Source organism: Nuphar pumila, chromosome 3, assembly GCF_984573655.1.
Source record: "Nuphar pumila chromosome 3, dmNupPumi1.hap1.1, whole genome shotgun sequence".
In the NCBI taxonomy this organism is placed as follows: Eukaryota; Viridiplantae; Streptophyta; class Magnoliopsida; order Nymphaeales; family Nymphaeaceae; genus Nuphar; species Nuphar pumila.
This window is the reverse complement of record NC_143251.1, coordinates 16,521,308-16,532,863: the sequence shown is the minus strand read 5'-3', so window position 1 is coordinate 16,532,863 and position 11,556 is coordinate 16,521,308. Positions and strand designations below refer to the sequence as shown.

Genomic DNA, 11,556 nt, shown 5'->3' with positions numbered 1-11,556 from the left:
TTATGGATCATTGGTGCTAATTCGAATTACCAAGGCAGAGACCAATCAATGTTTTAAGGATTTTTTTTTTTTTCCTTTTCTGATCTTTTGCAGTTTTGCTTACCATTTTTTAAACCAACGAAAATCTTTCTGAGATAATCATAAGAAGAAATAAATAATATAATAGTTGCTTCCAACAAAAGCGCCCTTGAGATCTGCGCGTCTCCAATCCTCTCAAGTTCAACTGTGGGAAGATTCGAAATTTGAAATATCCTCTCCTTTCTCTCTGACCAGACCATGATTTTTTCAAATAAAAAAATGTTGTTACGGTGTTCGGACAAATCCATCCCCTTGAGACTCGTGCCGTTGAGCCCATCGCGGGGCGATTCGGGCAAGGGTGACGGTTTGAAATGCGAGACAAACCCCGCTCGAGGACAAACCGATCCCTGCAGGAGAGTTGTCCTGTGTTTGAAACCAACTTAGATGAAAGACAAAACGACCTTCAAAAAGGAAAAATTGGGACGTCAGGGTTCGGACTCTGGCGTTCCGGATACGGCGTACACACCCCAAGACGCATAAGGTCTTGGACGCGATTCGAACATATTTGAAGCCCAATAACGATACGATACGACGGATGGTTCTAGAAGCCACGCGAAGGTATGATAAATGACATGCTGCAAGGTTCGCTAACGATGATTAGATAAGGTAAAATAAAGAATAAGAGTAGAAACAAGAGAGAGAGAGATTGGCTTGGGTGGGTGACTTCATCTGCATCCTTCTTCTTCTTTTTCAGTTCTTTCTACTAAAAATGAGGTGACCTGAGCCGAGCAGGAAGCTGTCGGCTGATGTTACCGGCTACAACCATTTTCCCACCTGCTCTATTCCGGTTTCTCCGGTCGCCCATTTCTAAACCCCATCACTAAGCCTCGTCCCTCCCTCTCCCTTTTTATTTTATTTTCTCTCTCTCTCTCTCTCTCTCTTCACCCCGTTTGTCCTCTCTCCCCCTCTGTCTGGATCTGAAGGATCCCACAAAGGGGGACGATTGGAATAGAACTCATTTTCTGGGTAAGAAAATTTGCCCAACCCTCTCTCTGCCCCCTCTCTCTCAAACCCTAAATCTAACCCTCTCAGTAATCAAGCCTGAGCAATTTGAAGGTTAAGAGTGGAGAAATTGCATCCACCGATGATGGGATCGTCGGGAAGAGGTCGATTCGTGGCAGAAGAACTTATATACAAGGCAACAAGACTCCCCATTTTCGTGTTGAGCTGCAACATCACAAAACCCTAGAGAGAGAGAGAGGGCTCAATGTTGGGGCCTCCGAAGGTCAGGTCCATGAACGTTTCCGTCGAGTCAGAGGCGCGTTCGGTTCTAGGGCCCGCCGGGAACAAGGCGAGGTCGATGGTCGCGCGGAAGCCCTCGCCGAAGCCTCCACAGAAGGAGGAGAAACGCGAAATCTGCCCTCTTGCTGCTGATAAAGGGGCGGCCGGAGAGGCCGTCGCGGTTCGGCCTCCGGGGGACTTGGCCGCTGTTGCTTCGCCTCCTTGTAAGGTTCAGCCGAAGGCTGTGGCTTCGTCCGCTTCGCCGCGAGTTGGTAACGTTCTGCGGAGGCACGAGGTGCTGCTGCATTCTAATTTTTCGTTGAACGCCTCCTGCTCTTCGGATGCTTCCACGGATTCTGCGTGCAGCCGCACTTCGACAGGGAGGATAGTTTCTAGAAGGAGCACCGGAAGCGTGAGTCGAAGGAAACCGAGTAATGGGCCTAAGCCTGGTAGAGTTGTTCCGGATAGTGTCGATGTATCAATGCTTCCTCCTCCTTCGGAACAGTCCAAGAAGAGGTGTCCGTGGATCACATCAAACACCGGTAGGCACGGTCCTACTTTGACAATTCCGTTTGTTGGTGGTTATTAGCGCAACATTTTGTTCCTTTGATGAAAAAATGAATTCGTTTCTTTCTTTTTCGAATGCTGCTTGCTGTTTCAATTGTTTTCTGAATTTGATTTGTTTCGATCTCTTCAACAGCTATTCAGCAAACTCCTGAAGTTGTAGCTTGTGATTTTATTTTATGTGCGAAGTTAGTTTAACATGCTTTGTAAGGATTGATTTTGTAGTAGCATTGGATGTCGCAGAAAAGGATCCAGCAACTCCTTGTTTTCTTAACATTGTGGTCTAGTTGAAGTCCATCTGTATGCTTGACATCAACATTAGGTCCAATATGTTTTCATTTTGTTTTTTTAGTAAAAAAATATGTTCAAACTGGTTTTGAGCTAAAAGAAGTACATTAAGTAGAGAGAAATTCTGCAACTAGATGCCCTTTTTTCTTATTGAATACCAACGCTTGATGTGTTGGTGTGCGTTCTGCTTCGTGCTTCAAAATGATACTCCTAAACAGTACAAAAAACAAATTCCTTCAAGAGTTATTGAAATGTTGTTGGTGAACTGATACCAGGTTTAGCACACCTAAAGTTACAATCTTCCTGTCCCTTCTTATCTATATACATGTATATTTGTTCGGGAGATCATATCTTATGATATGATATGCCATAGTGCTTCATCGGCCCTCAGACTGATACAATACTGCATCAAGTATCACCAGGTTATGATTATCAGGCTATATCATCCTGTATCATACTATACGGTGATGTATCTTACTGCATCATAAGATATATCCATTTTATTATCTTTTGACATGATTGACAAATTTAGGTAGATTTGAATCTTTCCCTTTTCTTGATTAATGCAACTCTTAATAGTAAATACTTTGTTTTGTTAGTTACTATATATTGTTTAGCAGGTTTTAGTAGTGCATATGTATATTTAGTTGATAACAATGCTTAATTTTGATTTCTTTTTTCCATTGCATTATTTGTTTCTCCTAGCTATCTTTATTTTTGTTGTATTCTTTTGATTTTAGTAATTTTTTTTAAATGAGGCTCTTTATTGTTTCTTATGATATGATACAGTACATCCATAGCCCTAGCCCTTCTAAGACATGTTCCGATATGCTTTTTACAACATTCTTGATGGACATATTAGTGTATAAAGAATCAAAATGCCTTGAGCAAAGCATTCCATGATTTGGATTACTTTCATTGAAAAAACAACAAAACAAAATGAAAGATCAAACATACAACATAATAGGAAAGATGAATCAAAGCACTAAAGTTCAAAATTTCAAACAAGGCAACACAATGTGTCTACTTCTTTTATGTTCTTAGGGGACTGGTTTGGATCATTAGTGATCTCACTGCTGTAGGAATGGCTGTAAGGACCTAAGTAGATGTATGTAGATATCAATTAAACTTGGTTTGTATGTGTGATTTTGGGGTGTAGGCATCTCAATCCATGTCATCTAAGTCGTCCCAATTGCACATTTTTATGACATCACCAGTGCCGACCATTTCAGGCAATTTGCAAGTATGTGGGTTACTCAATTATCTGTGAGAACTTCTTTGCACACAAGTGATACTTCACCTGGCTGGTATACTACACTTTAATTTTGGCTCCCATTTCAGTTTCACATCAGTTAGTTTGTTGTCTTAGGAATTCAATCTCCCAATGCTAATGTGATACTCTAAGGTAGTTGTGTGGTGTTCTGCTTTGTTCTTCCAAATGTAGCTCTCTCTCTCTCTCTCTATATATATATATATATAGAGAGAGAGAGAGAGAGAGGTGCCTGATGCTTTTTGTGCCTACTGCATGCCTACCGAGCTTGGATAAGGGTTTTCATGTTGTTTTTCAAAAATCTGACCTTACAGATGTGTTTTACATGATCGATTTGCTAGGAAATCACACTTGGATCAAATTTTTTTTTTGAGAAAAAAGATGATTTTTTAAGCAATGAATATTTTTTAAAATTGTAGACCACTGATTTTTAAATCTTATAAAAACCTAACTTGGTGCTGGAATTGGATGATCCAAAAGTCGATTCCCACAAAATCAAGCATTTAGATCACATCTGTGTGGTCAGATTTTAGAAAAAAATAGAAACAATATTTCCAAAGTTTGGTAGGCATGCAGTAGGCACAAAAAGCGTTAGGCACCAACCCATTACTCTCTCTCTCTCTCTCTATATATATATATATATATATATATATATATATATATATATATATATATATGTTTGCTATAAACAACTGTAGCTACAATCTCATTGAGAAATCATATTTGCAAGTGGTTTTTACTCAATCTGACATCGTAAATGTGTTCAGACATGGTCCATAGGAATCAACCCTTTGAATCATGTTTTTTTCTTTTGAACGAAAAATATCATTTTGATGGGGTTGAGAAAGTTGGTGCATTTTGCAGCTGTTAATTTTTGAATCACCTGAAAAACCTGATTGCATAACCCCCCCAAAAAAGGAATCGACTGTAGCTAATACACACACAGGCATACACGTGTGTGTGTGTGTTGCTGTCCTGCAAAGTTGGGCTATTGAAACCTGAGAAAGATTGGGGAATCCTTTTTTTTTGCATGTTTTGGGTGTGAAAATTGGAAACAAGAAAAAAACTCATTAAGAATTTAAGGAACACTTATTCTACCATGTTGGTGACGTGCATGATGCATATTACCTCATATTATTTTGGAGGACTTCAGATGCCTCATTTTCTGACAAATGTGTATATTGGGACTATGGGCATGCTCATAACCAATTGTAACGGAAAAAATAATTAACAATAAAAAATTACGATTCACTATGATAGAAACATAAATGATGTCATGAACACATTGTTGTCATTAATGCTATTTTTCCCCTTCCCTTTCCTATTTCCTTCAATATCAACCAATTGTAACAGGGAAAAACAATTAACAAAAAAAACTTAAGATTCATTATGATAGAAACATAAATGATGTCATGAACACATTGTTGCCAACTTGCCATTAATGCTACTTTTTCCCTTCCCTTTCCCATTTCCTTCAATATCAATGTTTGGTGTTTCTTTTCGAGTTTGTTCTTTTCTTGTTATACGTCAACTCTTTTTTTGTTATCATTCTTTATTCATGACTTTTTAAAATATGGTATTTATAAAATTCAACTAAATAATAGGAATTGTTGTCTTTATAATCTCACTCTCCTTTTCCCATGCTATTTTGGCTGTCGGTTTGCTACATTATGAAAAGAACCTTCACAAATTGCAACTTTTTATAAACATCACAAACAGATTAACGTTGAAAATAATTTAACTTATGGTATAATTTACTGCTACACTATGGTATTTTGATATTTAAAAAGTTTTATGTTACATTGTCATGAGAGAGAGAGAGGTGCAGCAAAGTTTTTTTTTGGCGTGTGTGTGTGTGTGTGTGTGTTCAGAGCATCCTTCGGCATCTTGTAAATTCGTTTCAGTTTACTGATCATGCTGTTTGCTTGTTAATACTCAGAACCATGCTATGTTACCTTTCATGATGAAGAATGGGGATTGCCTGTTCATGATGATAAGTAAGTGTCTTTACTCAGTTTTGTGGTTTATAGCCGATTGATTGAGCATCAACTTATTAAATACTGGATGCTTGTTTTTCATCCACCAATGCAGAAAGTTGTTTGAATTGCTGTCCCTGTCAGGAGCACTGTCTGAACTTACATGGCCGGCTATCCTTAGTAAAAGGCACATATTTCGGTAATGCTTTTGCCATTCCTGTTCAATGAAAGCTGTATAGTTTTATTACCGATGGTTCTTTTGACTTATGTTTGTACAGGGAAGTGTTTGCTGATTTTGAGCCAACTATGGTTGCCAAACTGAGTGAGAAAAAGGTCACAGCACCAGGAAGCATTGGCTGCTCCCTATTATCAGAATTAAAGCTCCGTTCCATAATTGAAAATGCTAGGCAGATACTGAAGGTAGCTCTGCTTTTGGTTTCTTATTGTGATGCTTGGCCGTACTATATAATTTGCTGTGCTTTCCAATTATTGTCAGCATTACAGCTTTTTGTTCAAGTAAATTCTTCAGAAACTCTGATACTTGACTTTGCTGGCAATTGATGCTTCAGTTTTTTCTACTTTTTTACAATTAGGAAAATTTGCTTTCTTTTTAACATTTTTCTGTGTTTCAGATTAATTGAATCTGTATTTATGTATGTGACAAATTTCTTGAATATTAAAATTTTAAAGGCATTTAATAAATTGTGTTAAACCAAGGAAGTTAATGAAATTAGCGGCTGAGGAATTCGAGCCTTAGTAGTAAAAAATGTCAGGTGGTGCTTAGTTGAGCGCCTAGGCATCACCTAAAGACCCAGAAAAGCGTATAATTATTTAGAATGAAGATATAAAAATCATAAAAATAAGAAAACTTAAATGTTTCAAAATACACAAGCAAATCGTGATTATAATGTTTTAAACATTACAAAGAAAAATAAAATTCCAACCTTGATGCCCCCACAAAGCCACTTGCCTAGACACCTAGCCGCTATTAGGCAGTAAGCTTGTCCTGAGGTCACATAGCGGGATTTAAACTACTAAGGTTCATGCTTTATCCAGCATACTTCTTGAAGCATTGCCAAAAAGTGCTGCTTTGGTTCCTCATATGTATTGTTTATTTTTAACACTTAGCCTCTGCAACTGTGGTACTTTGCATTCTATTTAATAATTGGTTAATGGCTTGTGTAAAATTTGGTGTTTTCATGTAGGTTGTTGAAGAGTTTGGGTCATTTGACAGCTACTGTTGGAGTTTTGTGAACCACAAACCTTTTGTGAGTAGCTTCCGTTACCCTCGGCAGGTGCCTGTGAAAACCTCAAAAGCAGAAGGGATAAGCAAGGATATGGTTAGAAGGGGTTTCCGAAGTGTAGGGCCAACTGTCATATACACATTCATGCAGGTAGCTGGCATAACAAATGACCATCTTATAAGCTGTTACCGGTTTAGTGAGTGTGTTGCTGTTGAGGAAGAGCTGGTAGATATCAGCAAAGCTGAGATTAAGGATGAAGAGGGGAAGTTAAAGATTGGAAAATCGGCATTAACAAAAGCTGTGGATGATTTGACTATCAGCTCTCTGTCTATAAAAGTTGATTCATCTGATGGAGTTGGTCTGATGTTGGTTTAATTGGCGAATATAGCAAATGTCAAAATGTAAATCTTTCTTTGGCCGAAAGTTGTACCACTGGGAGCTGCTGCAGGCTTATCTAGTGTTTTGCTGTTTTCCCCCTTTTGTGTAAAAAATGAATGCTTCTTGGTTTTGGTTTCGTGGAACATTCTTTGCAAAGAAATTAATGTCCACATTCGAGATGCAATTATGTGTGCAAGGATGCTATGAGAATGTGCGAATGTGCCCATTTCATGCGTGTTCCACCTGTGAATATTGTGCCTTGCACCTTCGGTCCTGCAAATTATAATATCAGGGGCACAATGATTCGCGATACATTTTCGTTTAATTTTGCACTAAGAATAGTACACAATGGTATATGACACGTGGGTAAGTTGGGGTATCCTGTGGCATAGCCTGCAAATGTTTCTGTTGATTTTGCTTCGGAATTACGGGTGGAATTATAAACTCTATTATTAGGAAAATACTTTACTGAATTGTAACAGTCCTTACATGGTATTGTTTACAAATGAAGAAAGATAATTTACTCATCTCTTTAATGGAGTTGTGTAGGTCTTAAATGGCCGCATCTCCTAAACCTTCCTAAACGGCTTAGAAAATTTCATGCATAGGTGTTTGCTTAATTTGAACTTGGAAATATGTTATGATCAGATGCTATAGATTATTCTTAGTAAAAACATGCTTTAGGTGAGATTTTTTATGTTTAGATGTGTTTTAGAGCGACTGTCTTATACTCTTAAACTTAAAGATGAAAGAAATTAACTTTTCTGGTTAAATTTATTTGATCTGAAGAATGTTTTTTGGTAAATAAACATTGATAAACAAATTTATACGGTTAAGTTTAAGCAAAAATACCTCTAATTATATGTGCATTTAGGATGTTTAAAAGATCCGGTTTAGGAGCTGCTAATTTCCCTCTTTGATGCTCAGACATAAGAAAGCTCGGCACATAGATTATGTGATTCAAGCTCAAACAATTCACATCCGGTGCGCCTGTGGATGTAGAAGAGCAGTGATGCTTATTCACTTTGTTATCCTGATGAGGGTTCCACAAGATGCTAGTGGCTGGTGTATTTTACTGCATTACTTCAGTTGGCATATCGACAGAGAAAATGCTGACCCAAATGTCATTCGACCTCAGTAACATGGGGGTTAAGCTTGGGCTGGGACTAACCCAAGTATTTTCCTCAAAATTATGTAGTTTGGGTACAAAATTTTATTTTTTTATTCAACATATCGGAACTCAAACCATGGTGCTTGTTATTTGGTAGAGTTTGTGTGCATTGTGATCAGCCGGATACCCAACCAGTTCACAGCTGTATGAGCGATAATAAGTAATAAATCATAGTTAAAATAATGGCATTCTTGGTGTCTCTGAGCCTTCGGAATGGGGGCAGGTGCATTACGGTGCTCTACTGAGTAAAAAATGCATCGAGTGTAGGAACGCGTGGTATGTGTTGGCTTGATCGGTGACGTGCAGTGGTAGCATGACACATGGTAGGTAATAGTATTGTCGTTAGTGCATCGTTGTATGGCAGTACAAACATGAAGTGATGTTTGGTTAAACAGATGTTGTCTTTGGAGATTTAGTTAAGGACCTTTCGGCTAGTAATAGATTTTCATGCGTAGCGGTTGGATGCACGGAGGTACGTGTAGGTTAGGGCTAATTCTCGTAGGGATCACCTTAGGTGATTTCAACCGAGTATGGTGACTTGGGGCTAGGCGAGTGAATGCCTAAGCATTGGCAAATGAGTCTAGGTGGTGCTCTTCGCTATGGTGTTCAATCATCAACTGATCTTTGGACTGAAGACCATAAGGTCTTGTTCCTTCATTGACAAGGTTTAGCTGTAGCGTATGCATGGAGTCGTAATACGCTCAATGACATGCAAGACTAAAACAAGTTTGCGCCCTTTTCAGAAGTAATAGTTAGTATAGGGTGGCTATGCACTAAGTGGCATGAACAAGATAGAATACACATTAGAAGATGTGTTTAATCAACTTTCGCTAGGCCATTGCGCATGAGATGGTGCGTAGGGCCAATGAAATGATTCAGCACATGAAAAAGTGTTGGTGTGTGGCATTTGGCAGTTAGGCTGACTAAACTGGGCAGTTTGGCATGTTGCAGGTTTGCAAAAAATTCTATACTCATGACAACTTGGGCTGACTAGGCCACGAAGCATAGTACCGCACGAGCATTCCTTAGCTTGAAAGGCAAAAAAATTGGCATTAAAATTTAGTTTGTAACAAAATTGGCATGAGAGCAAAAAGATTCACGGAGACCTTATTATTCATTGAGTGCAACACTAAAGTGAACACTGATGGTTTATCTTGGTTACACAAATTTGCGTAGTTGAAGTATTGTTGACCAAGCATAAAAGCAAGATATTGGTAGGGTGGTATGGGTCATCTTGTCGATGATAAGTAGAAGTGTAAGGTTATTATTCAATTGGCTAAGAGAACGTGGATAAGCCAAAGATTCTTATCAATTGTGTGTTAGGCTCGTAACTAGAGTGTGACGTTTGCCTTGTGTATACAGAGAATGCACGTTAGATTTAGCTGGATGGATTTGCACCTTTAGATATGGGAGATTCAACTAAACTTTTATATTATTTCCCGAGATTGTGGGTTAGCAGAGTGTTCATCTTGAGCAGAATGCTCATTATTTTGGTCTTTTGAGTCGGCAGTTTCTCTATGGATTGTGTGTGCAAAAAAATTTGATGTTCGTGACTTATCAGTTTAGTTCCTACGAAAATGTTTTACTGGCTCCAGATGAGAGTTGCAGTATGCTGGCTCTAGATGAGAGTTGTAACTTTGGGTCGTGTTGCCCTTTGTGAGGACGAGTGCTCAAGAAGACACTTTGAATGATCACTTTGGGGTGATACGCAAGTAGGCATCCCTCCATTTGAGAACTAGTTTAGACCATTGGAAAAATGCAAGTTGGCACTTTAAGGGAGTTGATATCCTTGCGGCACGCGTTGATGGTCATCCTTTTCTACGAGGACCACAGAGAGCTTGGAATTGCCCATGCTGAGATCGGAAGACACTCCAACCATGAGCATGAAGACAAGTTTGTCGTGCGGGCAAGGATGACCCGCTTGTGTATGGGACTGCACTGGAGTCCCACGAGTAAAGAATGTTTGATGTTGATGCAGCGGAAGACCACTGTCTAAGTTATCAAAAGCGTGTTAAAGAATAAGACTTGACGTGTTAAAGGTTGCGGCGATATGGATGAAAACCATACCAAGTTAAGCAAGATGAAAAAAAGAAAGTAGACAAAAGATAAGTACAAAGGAAAACTGACATATCAGTTAAGATTGTGTTCTTACCTGCACCGGTATTATCGAGGGCGACAATGATTTGGGTGAGGGAGAATATCCCAGACCGAGCCATCGGAATGGGGCAGGTGCAATGTGGAGCTTTACGGAATGAAAAATGCATCGAGTGTAGAAATGTGTGTGCAGTATGAGTTGGCTTGATCGGTGATGTGTGGTGGTAGCACGATACACGGTAGGCAATGGTATCATCGTTAGTGCATTGTTGTGTGACAGTACAAACATAGAGCGTTGTTTGGTTAAGCAGTGACAGCGGATCAGAGGATGTTGCCTTTAGAGATTTGGTTAAAGACCTCTCAACTTGTAAAAGTTTCTCATGCGTAGCGGTTGGACGCACGTGGGTGCATGTGGGTTAGGGCTAATTCTCGCAGGGATCACCTTAGGTGATTCTAACCAAGTATGGTAACTTGGAGCTAGGCAAGTGAATGCCTAGGCGTTGGCGAGTGAGTTTGGGTGATGCTCTTCGCTATGGTGTTCAATCATCAACTGGTCTTCAGACAGAAGGCGACAAGGTCTTGTTCCTTCAGTGACAAGGTTTAACTGTAGTGTGCGCATGGAGTCGCAATATGCTTCATGGCACGCAAGGCTAAGGCAAGTTTGTACTCTTTTCAAAAGTGATAATTGGTATGGGATGACTATGCAGTAATTGACATAGACTAGATAGAATATGCATTTAAAGATGCACTTGATTAGCTTTCACTAGGCAGTTGTGCACGAAGTGGTGCACAGGGCCAATAAAATGATTCAACATATGAAAAAGTGTTGGTGCATGGCCTTTGGCCGTTAAGCTGGCCAGATTGGGCAGTTTGGTGCATCACGGATTTGCAAAAAATTCTCTGTCCCTGACAACTTGGGCTGATTAAGCCGTGAGGCCTAGTGAGGCCTAGTGCTGCATGGACGTTCTTTAGCTTGAAAGGCGAAAAAATTGGCCTTGGAATTTAGCCCGTGACACTTGAGTTGGGCTGTTAATTGGTAGTGTCCAACCCACTTGAGTTTTTCAAGCCCGACATCAGAACTCACAGTAGCCTTGATTTTCACGCCACCTGAAAACATGTAAATCGTCCCATACATTTAGAACATAGAACTTTGAGAAATGGTATTAACAACTCTGCAAGTAAAGCCATTTTTACCGAGGTGAATGAAATATCAGAATCTCTCTCTCTCAACAAGAAGATAACTGATGACTTGGGCCACCGCAAAAAAAAAAC

General features: G+C 39.4%; 1 protein-coding gene across 1 annotated transcript; it reads left to right on the top strand.

Moving 5' to 3' along the window:
- The first annotated feature begins 718 nt into the window (after positions 1-718).
- On the top strand, positions 719-7,203 carry LOC149842130 (uncharacterized). The gene is made up of 5 exons (XM_090001288.1): positions 719-1,841; positions 5,361-5,418; positions 5,513-5,596; positions 5,676-5,817; positions 6,603-7,203. The coding sequence occupies exons 1-5, from the start codon at positions 1,286-1,288 to the stop codon at positions 7,014-7,016; spliced, it is 1,254 nt and encodes a 417-aa protein (XP_089857414.1). The 5' UTR covers positions 719-1,285; the 3' UTR covers positions 7,017-7,203.
- Positions 7,204-11,556: the final 4,353 nt, after the last annotated feature.